At 40.6% G+C, this 13,911-nt stretch overlaps 1 protein-coding gene across 1 annotated transcript; it reads right to left on the bottom strand.

Annotated features, from left to right (window-relative positions):
* Positions 1–4,286: 4,286 nt before the first annotated feature.
* LOC135463502 (uncharacterized) lies at positions 4,287–13,778 on the bottom strand. The gene is made up of 9 exons (XM_064740764.1): positions 13,647–13,778; positions 9,920–10,102; positions 8,518–8,636; positions 7,972–8,038; positions 7,020–7,133; positions 6,601–6,685; positions 5,571–5,659; positions 4,994–5,104; positions 4,287–4,475 (listed from the first exon to the last, which is right to left on the bottom strand). Exons 2-9 carry the CDS (start codon positions 10,100–10,102, stop codon positions 4,287–4,289), a joined length of 957 nt encoding a protein of 318 aa, XP_064596834.1. The 5' UTR covers positions 13,647–13,778.
* Between the last annotated feature and the right edge of the window lie 133 nt (positions 13,779–13,911).

Here is a 13,911-nt window from a genome sequence, read left to right as displayed (position 1 = left end):
ACATGCCACTTACAACAAACAAATCTAAATTGGGTTAAATTGAGTTGTGACCGCAGGGTTGATATGCTTATCTTTCATTCGCTGCAAGAGGCACGGAAAATTCGGATCAAGCTCAAGGCTGGGCTGTACGCCTGCATTTTATGCCGGACAGAAATACCTCTTACCAGGTTTCAAAGAATGAGAAAGAAACGTTTAAACACACTGATGCGCGTGTATGTGCAAGCAAAGATCTGGGCCTTATGACTTATGATCCCATGTAGGTTGGAAAATATCTGTGTTTTCTTTCGTACAAAAAGAACATGGTACACGATACGCGGTCAGCGTGTATGTAGCAGCTTGAGCTGTGAGACGTACAGTTATAACGTCAACAGAGATTTGGGTCTGTCCGCACACCAGTGAAACCAAGCATAATTAATGTAAAAGCGGAAGAAGACTTACTCTGCTCCTGGGTATTTTCTGAAGTCTTGCAATCGGCTTTAAGTCACTAAGCGCAGTACTGAAGTCAGTTATGTATTTCCTGCGATAACGCGTCACAGACGTGTTAGTGCATCCCTACTCATAATATAGGACGATGTTGTCATTCGGTCTGAATACATGAAGACAGTACATGTATTATGCATAGTCTGCTCCTAATATAGGGCGGAGTCATTATTCTGTTCAAGCCCTGGTGCTAGGGGTGGTGTGAATTGTTCTATTTATGTATTTACATGAACAGTCAGAATAAAACCCTGACAGTAAACTGACAAAGAGGCCCTATTTCATCGCTTATGTGTGACCATTTGCAACATATCACACTGTCGTCGCAGGTCTGGTTTTAATCTCTATGGTGTAAGTCTTTAATTGTATTCTCATTTCGCCAGAATACATGAAGACAGTAATGCGGAATGCATAATCCGCTCAAAGTATAAGACAGTGTTATCACTCGGTAAGAATATAAAACGACAATAATATGCTCTGTGCGTATCAAAAGCAGTGTGACTTACTTCAGCTGTTTATTCATGATCATATTCATTGATTTTTTTTTTTTTTTTTTTTTTTTTTTGATTGGTGTTTTACGCCGTACTCAAGAATATTTCACTTATACGACGGCGGCCAGCATTATGGTGGGTGGAAACCGGGCAGAGCCCGGGGGAAACCCACGACCATCCGCAGGTTGCTGGCAGACCTTCCCACGTACGGCCGGAGAGGAAGGCAGCATGAGCTGGTCTTGAACTCACAGCGACCGCATTGGTGAGAGGCTTCTGGGTCATTACGCTGCGCTAGCGCGCTAACCGACTGAGCGACGGAGGCCCCTCATATTCAGTGAATGTTAATCTATGCGTGCCCAGTCCTCGAGTTTCACATTCACGTGACCTGGAATTAAACTGCGAGTTGTGTCATTACGAAGACTCTAAAATCGGGTAACTTCGGTACTTTTCTGCTTTGGCGCATAAGTGATAGCTTCTTACGTCGGAAGGTCTTCCAGCAACCAGCGGATGGTCGTGGGTTTCCTCCGGGCTCTGCCCGGTTTCCTCCCACCATAATGCTGCCCACCGTAGAATAAGTGAAATATTCTTGGGTACCGCGTAAAACACCAATCACATAAATAAATAAATAAGTAAACAAGTAATAGCCCATTATTTTCTTTTGACATGTCTGATTTGCTGTTTAACACCATAGTCAAGAATTTTCACTCACATGTAGGCCCATACTACATATCGGTCAGGATTATGGGTGGAATAAACCGGAGTGCTCGGGGTAAACCACCGCTATGGTTCCTGACAAATCGGAGTGCCCGGGGTAAACCACCGCTTTGGTACTTGACCAACCAGAGTTCCCGGAGTAAACCACCGCTATGGTACCTGACAAACTGGAGTGCCCGGAGTAAACCACAGCTTTGGTACTTGACAAACCAGAGTGCCCGCAGTGCCCGGAGTAAACCACAGCTATGGTACCTGACAAATCGGAGTACCCGGGGTAAACCACCGCTTTGGTACTTGACCAACCAGAGTTCCCGGAGTAAACCACCGCTATGGTACCTGACAAACCGGAATGCCCGGAGTAAACCAAAGCTTTGGTACTTAACAAACCAGAGTGCCCAGAGTGCCCAGAGTAAACCACCGCTATGGTATCTGACAAACCGGAGTGCCTGGAGTAAACCACTGCTATGGTACCTGACAAACAGGAGTGGCCAGACTGCCCGGAGTAAACCACCGCTATGGTATCTGACAAACCAGAGTGCCTGGAGTAAACCACCGCTATGGTACCTGACAAACCGGAGTGCCTGGAGTAAACCACCGCTATGGTACCTGACAAACAGGAGTGCCCAGACTGCCCGGAGTAAACCACCGCTATGGTACCTGACAAACCGGAGTGCCCGGTGTGCCCAGAGTAAACCACCGCTATGGTATCTGACAAACCGGAGTGCCCCGTGTGCCCAGAGTAAACCACCGCTATGGTATCTGATAAACCGGAGTGCCCAGAGTAAACCACCGCTATGGTATCTGACAAACCGGAGTGCCCGGAGTAAACCGCAGCTTTGGTACTTGACAAACCACAGTGCCCGGACTGCCCAGAGTAAACCAACGCCATGGTATCTGACAAACTGGAGTGCCCAGAGTAAACCACAGTTATGGTACTTGACAAACCGGAGGGCCCAGACTAAACCACCGCTATGGTACCTGACAAACCGGAGTGGCCGGAGTTAACCACCGCTATGGCACCTGACAAACCAGAGTGCCCGGAGTAAACCACCGCTATGGTACCTGACAAACGTTGTACCTGAAAGCAACAGACAACCACGCGAGATCTGAACTCGAGCCAGCAATCTGATTGGCTACACTTGTGCAGAGCCTCCGAGTGAAGCAGCACGAATAGTATGCTGGCATTTGGACTGGCTAGTTACAATTAACAAAACGCCACCATATAACTTCGACTTGGCGTTTCAGTTCAAGCACTATAAACATGTCGGAATTTCGACCAGCCAGCTGTAAGGAAACGGCATGAAGAAACCAGGTAGATCGGCATTCTGACATACTCTCGTCCATATCTCTAAACCAAGGGGCGGAGACGTCAGGATAAGGTATGACAGCTCTTCTCATTGTACAATCTCATTCAGTTTTCACATATATGCTCATTACTGCAAAAGACGTATGTAAAAGCGTGTCATTTCCAGTTCCATATCTTTTCTCCACGGATAAAGGCTTCCGACGTTCAATTTGAATTGGCGATAAGTCAATAATGGGTTCATTCTGATTTTTGACGATGCGCAGTAAGGATGTTTAATGCCTACCACATGGTCAGGTAATGGACAGAAAAATTATGCAGATTCATGTATTAAGACTGATAAAACCAAGCAGTTAAGTGATTACTTTATCTGAACAACAGTACCTCAGTATTTATTTCTGTAGGACCGCATGTGATCACGTATGCTATCACAGCCCTGTTTATCTGAGGTATTCTTGAGGTACCACAGCTTTTACCACGACATGTTACTAGTTACGGTGAGATTTCTGTACCTTAAGCTCTATTTGCAATATTGTTTTACGATTTCTGGCGTCTACACTTTAACTACATACACAGTTCCTTCCACAAAGCAATTTGTTTCAAACCAAAACACATGTTTTTATTTACGAATTTCACTGTAAAAAATGTTAACCGACATGTATAACCGATACGGACTTTAACATTAGCTAACCGTGACAGAAACCCTATCACTCTGTAAAAATCTTAATGTAAACTACAAAGATTTCAAATTTTCACATATTGTAATACCCTTATCTGAATAATCACAAATCAGTATCAACAGTGTGTATTTGGACCACCTCTTGGTATTTATTTTTCTTGCATAATAATGTTCTAAAAAGGATGTGATGCATATCTAATAAATTGAATTGAATGTAACTTTTTTTAATATCCAAACACATGCATTTAATCTGCATGATGATAATATTTATGAATATATTAAAAATATTAATATGAACAAAACTCAGGCTGAACCAACCACAAAACAGACAAAATTCTACCACAAATATATTTATTAAACAAGCGTTACATCTTCATATAGAACATTATTATGCTAAAACAATATATACCAAGAAAAGATTCCAATACCCACCCTACAAAAATGATTTTCTAATGTCCTTTTTTCAGTAAAGGAAAGTAGAAAACTAATTTACAACTAACTTTTTAAACTCTTTCTGAACTCTGAACTCTGAACTCTGAACTTTTTTATTTTTAATTTTTTGTCTTTTCTCCATCTTTAAATCATTCATGATTATTTTTATCATGTATGATAAGATACACTATTAAACGTCAACAAGGGTTCCTTCGTAAGTATTCTTGGCAGCGTAGCTCTTTACTGTAACAGGTTCATATCTATCTGAGCCGTCTAGACACCTGACCTCAAAATCATCGGCCGGTACCAGAAAGAACGTTAAGGATTGTCTGTCTGTCCGTCTGGATTCCAGGTCAGGGGGAATAACTACACGGTGAAACTGGCAGAAAGAAAAGAAAAGAATAATTCAATTATAACAAACAACTCAAACTATTAACGGATATGAAACGGATTCACCTCATTAAATGTTGTACTTTATATACTATATGTAAGGAAAGTCAACGGTCAAATTTACACAGTTAAGAGAAAAGGGTCAAAACTACCAGAAAAACTACAGTCAGATATGACCCTGATATTCTCTACCAACTTTGCTATCGGGGCCTCAGTGTAAATTTTAGAGTCAAATGGAAAAACTTGCATGTGTTTTCAACTCTAAAAATGAGGGTCCCAAATATATAAGGTCAGTGTTTCAACCCTAAAAATCTGTCTTGTTCAGAACAATGACCCTTGCTGTTAGCGTCAAACAATTCGAACCCTTATTTTCCGATCCTATATTTCAGGGTCAGCCACTCTGAAGCATGTTTTTGACCATACACCGTAGTTAGACATTAAAATTGTAATATATTGGCACATGGCAGGGTTGACAAGATGGGACAATTCATGTTCCCTAAGTGTTACCACAGCTTTTAGCCTGTCGCTGGTCCATCTTTGCATGAGTTTGCCTACTAACATGACCACTGTGCCCGGGATGTACGGTACAGCCATCCACTCTCCCGATTCTCGCATCACCTAGATATAAACGAATTTCAATTGTTTTTTAAAAATTGCAAATTTTAAACAGGTATGAAATATAACCAGAAATTTGCAGAAAAAAAATCCAATAGGGCAGGTAACGTAATGGAAGAACCTATGAACAGGCTGCAAGATTGGGAAGGTTTTACCTATTATGAATGCTCGATTTGCATGTATCCATCAAATCTGAAATAAATGCAATACAGCAACGTTTTGTAGAAAGGCCTTGACATTGAAGTAATTAATTAAGGCTACTGAGGCCTGTTGTCACCTGAAGTTTTCACGCTTTATACATTGGGAACACCAATAACTATTATGAATGCCAATAATGTATCAATCCATCAAATCTCCAACAGGAACTATGAGTAAAAACTACGTTTTGGATATCAAGGCCTGGAAAATGTTAGCGCGGACGTGATTGTAGCGTGAAGATAAATAATTAAGATTGAGTGTTTGTAGTTACCTCAAGTCCGCCAGCACTGTCCTGGTAGATGAAGGACACGGTTCCAAGGTCGTAGTGCTCCAGAAAACGAACTTGCCCGGGCTGAGGTACTACGAAGGAAAACAAAAAGACGAGAAGACGAAAAAAGGAAACACTTGTGCTGAAATCTAACACAGGACCCTGTGTTACCCCAACACAAAACATGTGTTAAATACACGTGAATTACACATGTTTGTGTTGCAAATTAATAAATCACAAACTTCAACTTGTATTGAACCAAAATGAGGCAATTAATGTGCAAAACTTGTGTAGTTTGCAATAAGTATTGTGTATAAAATCCAACACATCTTGTTTTCAGTTTTTCAACACAAGATGTCGTGTTAATTCAACACAAGGCAGAATTGTTCAAATATGACACAAGACTTTTGTTGGAAACCACACAAGCTTGTGTTCATACATCACAATTTTTTTGTGTGTATTTTTTTGAGTCAGTTGTATCTGGAGATTTTTCCAGTTCTGTTTCACTGTCTTTAAAAGGCTATTTGATCTATACCGAAATATACCAAGAAGCTCACTTTCACTGGCTAAGCATGTTAATGTGTGGATTGTAAGAACCACATATGCTATACTGGAAACAGACCGAAAACTTCTTCCTTCACTGAAAAAATTAATCTGTTAATTTTTTCAGTTAATTAACGGCATCTGAGTGATGCTAGAATATATTCTGTTACTGCAGCAAATTCTAATGTTAAATATAACACACAAATTCTATTAATTCAACATAAATATTCTATTAGACTAACATTTATGTTTATTTTATTTGATTGATGTTTTACACCGTACTCAAGAATAAATTGGACTAACATGATGTTAAATTATGTTATCACAGCAAAATATACTTTAGCGTCATTCAGGCAACAGATTTTCTGTTAAATTTATCAGATTAATTGTTTGAGTGTTAATATAAAACTACTATGCATAATAGCCGCAATGTTTTGGTAAGAACTGACAGTGATTTGCAGTGGGAAGAGAATGAACCACTGTCACTTACTGAAGTCATCCGGGTAACTATGATAGAGAGAATCTCGCAATTCCGCGTGGTCGTCCAGGTGGCATCGTCTGATGTAACCACAATCCTAAACGGGATAAGTTACAGTGATTTACAGGAAAATACTCTGGAGCGTAAAAACCAGGGAGGTAAACATATTCTGAAGCTAAAGTAAAGTACAACCGCAAATCAGTTTTATTTATTTATTTGATTTGTGTTTTTACGCCGTACTCAAGAATACTTTACTTACACTACGGCGGCAGACCTTTCCATCTACGGCCGGAAAGAAGCCAGCATGATCTGGAGTTAAACATCAATCACATTCTCAAAACCGTCTTCTTTCCTGAATCTGCGATAGTAAATCCAACATTAAAACGACAAATCATCGACCATTAAATGGTTGTTTCTAAATATACACAAACCTTTAATCCAAGTCCGACCCCGATCACGTCACAAACACGGTAAGAAAACTCCTGAAACTCATAGAACACGTCCAGAGAGGCGGGTTTGAACTCGGACACTTCCTGAGCCCAGTGCTGAGTGATAAAACAAGTCATATATTTAGTTGTATTTACATATTTCAGTGACGTAACCCGTGACTGAAGCTAAATTTGATAACCATTCTTATATTTAAATGTGTATTGATTAACAATTGATATAAAACTTGTGACAACTACTAGTGCCACAGCCAAAGATGTCGTGATTGTATTTGGCATATTAGTGTATTCATCCTGTCTGTCAAAACACGTACCGTCGTCATGAATAATCGTTATGCTAACAGGGGAGAGAACTTCCTCATATCCGACATCATCATCATCGTCGTCGTCGTCGTCGTCATCGTCGTCGTCGTCGTCGTCATCATCATCATCATCATCATCATCATCATCATCATCATCATCATCATCATCATCATCATCATCATCATCATCATCATCATCATCATCATCATCACCACCACCACCACCACCATCACCACCATCATCACCATCCTCCTCCTCCTTAGCATCAACCCCGCTCACATTGACTGATATAACTAGTGTTGTAACATATACATACTAAGAACCATCTAAAATGGACGTTCCGGGTCAATAATCGCAAGGACGATTCCCAGAACGGTGCTTAACCCAAACCACCAAAGAACTAAAGAACTAAGAAAGTATACTAAGCGCAAAATTATGACAGAATTATACAAAGAGAGCATTTACCAGTTTTTAATGTTGTTGGAGAGGCGGAAGAAATGTTCTAAGCGAATGCAAAGCCTTTGAAACTAGAAAGCACAAGGTGAAGCTACATAATTCCAACTTCCAGCTAGCCTAAAGCAGTATCTAGTGCCAGGATTTGAACACTGTCAAAAATCATCTTTACACTACGTACGTCGTCAGCCTGTCGGGGACACACCATGAATGTCTCGTACCTTTCCACAGAGTTCACTTCCTGGGACCTTGTGAGCAAAACGTACAATATACATAAGTAGACATGATGCTTTACTAACTCTTATATAAAACGTCTTTAACTCTCCCGGGGTCATATCACAAGAATATATATCAGTAATTGATACAGTATACATTGCTATTCTGATTGTAAAGGATCTAGTTAAAATGTGCTTCACAATATTTATTTTTAATATTCAATGCATGTACAAAAATGTTTCCCAGCTTCTTTCTTGGGACGTTAAAAGGGCTTTAAATACAGTTTTTTATGGCCTTAGTGGTCAGTCTGGAAATTAAGTATCTTGCAGTTGTGACGTTAACCATGACAACTGTCAAAACAACTCAGTGAGGGCAGAAGAAACAGACCGGGAGAATAAATAAGAGAGGTTATATAAAATTCAAAATATTCCTCAAACATGAAATTTTCTTTTCTTTTTTTTTTGGCATAACATGGCTTTCAGCGAAAGAGTCTCATTGGATTTTTTTTTACCTTTCAATCTCTCTGGTACCGTATCCGTGATATAGAGCGTCGTCTCGTCTGGAGTACTTTTTCTTTACGTCTTCAGGCAATGCGAATACATCTCTGGTTACTTCAAACAAGTGTCTCATCTTGAAAATATACAGCATTAAAATATTTTAGACGATTTCTCAAACATAAGTATCGTGATTAAGTCTAGACTATTGAAATTTGGTTGGCTGGATCATTGTTACCTCACCTCAAGTCATTCTAAAGCCTTATGTTCATGCATTTACATTTATTGGTTACGCATGCGCTTTGTGATATTTGTAACAGAGAAAATCCATGCAGCCCTGACGTGATACTACCTTTACACATGGATGTATAGGTTGGTGGGACATTTTTACCACACTTTGACCATTAATACTTTGGAATTGTTAATGTATTCACCGTGTGTTACCTCAGAGAAGAGAAAATAACAAACAACCCATGGTAAGGATGTATGTTGATTATAGGGTTATGTATAGGTTGGTGAGACATAAGAAATTTTTCCCAGACTTAGACCATTAATACTTTGGAATTGTTAATGTATTCACCATGTGTTAGCTCAGAAAAGATAAAATATAAAAACAACCCATGGTAAGGATGTATGTTTATTATAGGGTTATGTATAGGTTGGTGAGACATAAGAAATTTTATCCAGACTTTGACCAACAATACTTTGGAATTGTTAATGTGTTCACCATGTGTTAGCTCAGAAAAGATAAAATATAAAACAACCCATGATAAGGATCTATGTTTATTATAGGGTTATTTTTCAAGTTTTGCATATTTTGGTCACACCTGTCTTTGATATTACATGTCCTTGCATTTCCGATATCAAACGTAGAGGTTCATATATATTTGTATCTATTTATAAGTTCGATACTAATTAAATTTCGTTCAACATTAAAGTTTACATTTACCACATGTAATGCGAGAATTGTCTTTAAAGTTGCCTAAAAGGACTGCTGACTATAATCACAGTATATACCAAGTGAGACAGGCATGGTATTACAACACTGCATTCAACAAACCAGACGTCATAATCCGGGTGGCCGATGGCGACAGTGGACATAGATTTCTTGTCATCCTTTACTTGATCGGCTAGACTTTCAGTAAAAAAACATTTAAATGCCTGAGTTCCTATAGTTTAGACTTACGTAAAGTTCATAATTGCCTGTCGATAAGTAAGAGCTGCAAGCGTAAACACTAAACTAACATCTCCTAAAGAAAGCGACGCGATTTGTTGGATGCGTTGAGAAATATGACGTTTTGTCCCGAATGGCTTGAGAATGTTTGTGCGGGCGATATAACCTTGAGAAATACCCGACAAATCCAGCAAAAACTATATCCAAGTACATATTTTTTCAAGGAATATCTTTGAGTATCTAACCTTGTCAAGAGACATCCCATGATTTTTCAAATAACAAAAGCCGAATTCTTCTAAGGCTTTCATCAGGTCATCAGCCAATGGTTTCAGTCTGCCAGTCTCCCGTAAGACTGGTGCTTCGGTAACCCTAACATTTGCAATATTCAGCATGGAAAAGTCCACAACAGGGAGGTCAGTTGATGTCATCTGGAACACAAAAATTCGGCAACATTAATATTGATCGAAGGAATTATACTCTGAGTTGCCTTGCCACAAGACGAACTGGAGACGTGGGGTACCACTTTCCCAAAACTTCGTACGTTATAATTCTCATACCTTTGCTCCCAAAAGACGTTGTCAAGGTTATAGTGCCATAACGTAACATCATTTACAAGGAAAATTGCGAAAATTTGATATACGACATTTTGTTAGAGAGAGAGAGAGAGAGAGAGAGAGAGAGAGAGAGAGAGAGAGAGAGAGAGAGAGAGAGAGAGAGTGCTGCGCGCAAGCGCGGCTGTGGATACTACACAAACACAGACATAATACTGGCGTGATTCCCTTTTGGACATCTCTATATGGAAATGTATCTCACACCAGATAAGGCAAGAATGTATGTCCTATAGCACGTAAAGTGAAGCAAAGTAAATCACAGTAAGAGTAACCCGGGTACATGGCAAGACGCTTTATGTCAAATATAGTGATGCAGAAATTGGAAAACCGATATTTCAACGAGACAGGCAACAAATTTTAATGTCCAACAGTTCAAACTGAGCATCACAATTGCTGATTTAAATGCAGATTAATATGCCCCATAAAGTTACTCAAAGTGGGACTAGCACTGGCCGTAGGAAGGCAGGTGTGTATCTTCCCTGGAAAGCTATCACCGGCCATATAGACCTTAGATTCCCAGTAATATTCTTCTCCTTGATCCAAATCAAGCAGAGCAGCATCAGAATGCACTGATGACTACAGAGGTTTCGAGCCAAGCAATGGTTGCAGAACATAATCTGTCAAAGACGGGACTTTCACACTGTTCTGTGAAGTCAGCGTGGATGGGTGACACGGGGGCGGGGTTGTAATGGCAGGAGTTACCGCAAATTTCCCTACAGGTGGCACTACAAGTAAACGGGTCCTTCCACCTGTTTTGTTGGCGGTTGAATTCTACTTTTGGGAGTTCATGTGTGAAGTCAAGCGTGACAAATCGGGTGTACATGTTGTCATAAATATAGGCGGTAAGGGTGCAACGGATAAAACAGGAGGGATAAACGGGACAGAGGAGTGGAGGGGGTGGGGTGGGGTGATAGAACAATATCGGTATTATTCTCATCTTCAGATGACTATGAATCTTGGTGTCTATTATTCAATTCTGAGGCGGCCACTGTGTAACACTCAGGTATTCGGACGTTGTATGATACTTTGAAAAGTTGGAAACCTGTGAATTTGTTAATTTCACAAGATGCGCAATCGATAGGACACAACAAGGTACCGTTCACAAGGACGAGTACGGTGTTGTGGGGGGAAATCTATAGACCAGGTCTGCAATTGTTATGTTTCCAGAAAGTGGCAAGACACCTTGGGACACGTTGGACACGGTGGCTACGGTTTACTTTACATAAGGAATACTCAACGCTGATTTCCTGGCTATTGACAGGAATTTTCTCTCCTGAATACTGAAAAATGGACATTTTATGTGCGGAAAACAATTAGAAATGTAACATGGCTGTGAATGTGGACGATCGCCATCAGGCATCTGCCGTTACAATAGCGTAACTAATTGGATAGCCTTCTCAGCAAGGGTAGTTTTTGTTAATGTCTAGGGGTTCGCCCAATTTTATGGTAATGTCGTGGTGGAGCGGAAGCCTGCCTTGGAGAAGTGCTTGAAATTCGGGGGCTGAATTGGTTTGGACGCTAACGAGCGGGAAAAGTGACGAGGAACGACCTGTTTAAACTGACTTGATGATGGATGATCAAATTAAAGGCGGCGAGGAAGGCTAACAAAGAACTACAGTGGAATAACGGTACAGTCACGAGATGATTGAATAGATATTGAGTATTATCTAATTTTGCCTAAGCCATAGAACTAGGAGGCGCTTAAGTTGCTACTAAGATAGCATTTACATGAACAGTTGGGATATAGCACAAAATAAGACCGGATTTCACAAGTTACACGCGATAATATGCCATCAACCACATTATTGTCGCTGCTCTGCTTTTACTCCATATGTCTTTTTATATCAATGACATATACTAACGAGCAGTCTATGGCAATATTAACTGAAAGGAGGAATTATTTCAGATTATTGCATATTGGTAAGCTTCTTTGACGATAGGCAGTACGGCTGGTCAGTGTTAACTTGGACGGCGAAGGAAGGCAGATATTTTGCACCGGTGGTTAACACAGTTCGGCGCACGGATGGTTGATAACGAATAACTATCGACAGAAACAATGAAAATCTCCGGATAACTGAGGAAGCTTTTTTGAAGATTGGACAGGGTTTACTGTTAATTAATACCTTGTGTTCTGATTTAATCGGGTAAGGGCTGAAATGTTTAAAAGCAACGCTGAAGAATCTTGAGAAACGCCGCTTGCACTGACGGGAAACATACAGTGCTGCGCCACTGCAATTTTATTTTGACCGATTCATCTGTGATAATCCACAGTCGATCATTTGGACTGGGGAGTGCGATAGATCGATGGGAGTGAAGCTCCTTTATGGGCCGTCTGGAACTTTAATTTTGTGGAGGGCTATCATCCCACGACACTTTGTTTTGGGAAGCATGTCCGGCAATCATAACGTCCACTGGGGACAGCAGAATATCTCAACCTTCAACAACACGAGCGACGATTACTAGCGCCGATGAAATACTGGAAGATGAAAGTTGTTGCTGTTGGAAAATTCGATGATGGCTGGCTGAGGTCTAGCCTTGACCAACATGTTCAAAGAGCTCGGGCCAATCACTGTTTTGGGAGCTGACAGCTACAGGCTGTTTTGTTGCAGGGCCTCCATTTCATCAAGTTTATTAAGAGATTTGCGCCCCAACCCCCTCCCCCCGCGAGTAGGTCATTTCGTAATTCAATCCTCCATTACGTCACCTAGAACCCGGTAAGATCTCCAGGAGCGGCTTCCTGGCGAGGTATGTCCATGCCATATTGTGCGAAAACGCGAACACCTTAAAATGGGTTTCGACACCACATACTTCAAAGTGCTTTTTCCTGATGGTATATTTGATAAAGTTCGTATGGCCAAGTTAGCTGTGATAAAATATTCCCATCTTGCTTTCTGGCTATGGATTGCTTCTGTGTCAGACTTAAGGGCTTACAGTAGCGTCCCACTACTGTGACGGGCCGGAACACCCCGCTGCCACGAGGATTCTGGGTCTACTCCAGTTGAACATTCGGTGTGCCACGTCTCCCGACTTTCGAGGCGCATGGTCTAAATTTGGGCCACAGAAGTTGTCATGTGTGATGAGTGTGATCACAAAATCACTTACATGTTCGGGGTTGTTTTACACGAAACTATGTAATGTGCCTTAGTATTGTAAATGTTAGGTTGGTGGTGATGTGGGGTACTCGTTACACATACAGTTTTCTCATTTACGGTTGACAGATGCAATAGCAAAACACAAACGTCCAGTCCAGATCAGATGGCCCGCTATAGTTAGGTCTCCGATGCACCGATAAAGAAAAGTGGGTCAGTCTGTGTGGAAACGTGATCAAACATTATCATTGTAAAAGTACAAAATTACTTACACTGCTGGCACAAGTTTCCAGAAGTCTTTATCTCAGTTTACAGTCCGTTTGTAATCAATAATCGCAGCGCTGAGTGCTAACTTGGCAATACAAAAGCCAGTTATGTGAAAACTACACTGAGGCTATGCGAGTACATGCAGACGTGCCAGTATACTACTTCACGTAAATATAGGACAAGGTCATCATTTATTATGCACATTCGTGGTGATCCTACTACTATATCTTACTTTAGCTGTTTTGTCAAAGGTTAGTTTCAAATATAGGT

Source organism: Liolophura sinensis, chromosome 1, assembly GCF_032854445.1.
Source record: "Liolophura sinensis isolate JHLJ2023 chromosome 1, CUHK_Ljap_v2, whole genome shotgun sequence".
Classification (NCBI taxonomy): Eukaryota; Metazoa; Mollusca; class Polyplacophora; order Chitonida; family Chitonidae; genus Liolophura; species Liolophura sinensis.
The sequence above is the reverse complement of the archived record's forward strand: the minus strand, read 5'-3'. Positions and strand labels throughout refer to the sequence as shown.

Bases quoted from the DNA above. Each gene is read 5' to 3' on its own strand.
- LOC135463502 (XM_064740764.1), bottom strand. From the start codon at position 10,102: ATGACATCAACTGACCTCCCTGTTGTGGACTTTTCCATGCTGAATATT. The intron at 8,637-9,919 runs GTTAGATACTCA...TATATTTTCAAG, and splicing joins ATGGGATGTCTCTTGACAAG to ATGAGACACTTGTTTGAAGT. The intron at 8,039-8,517 runs GTAAAAAAAAAT...TTTGCTCACAAG, and splicing joins GGTACCAGAGAGATTGAAAG to GTCCCAGGAAGTGAACTCTG.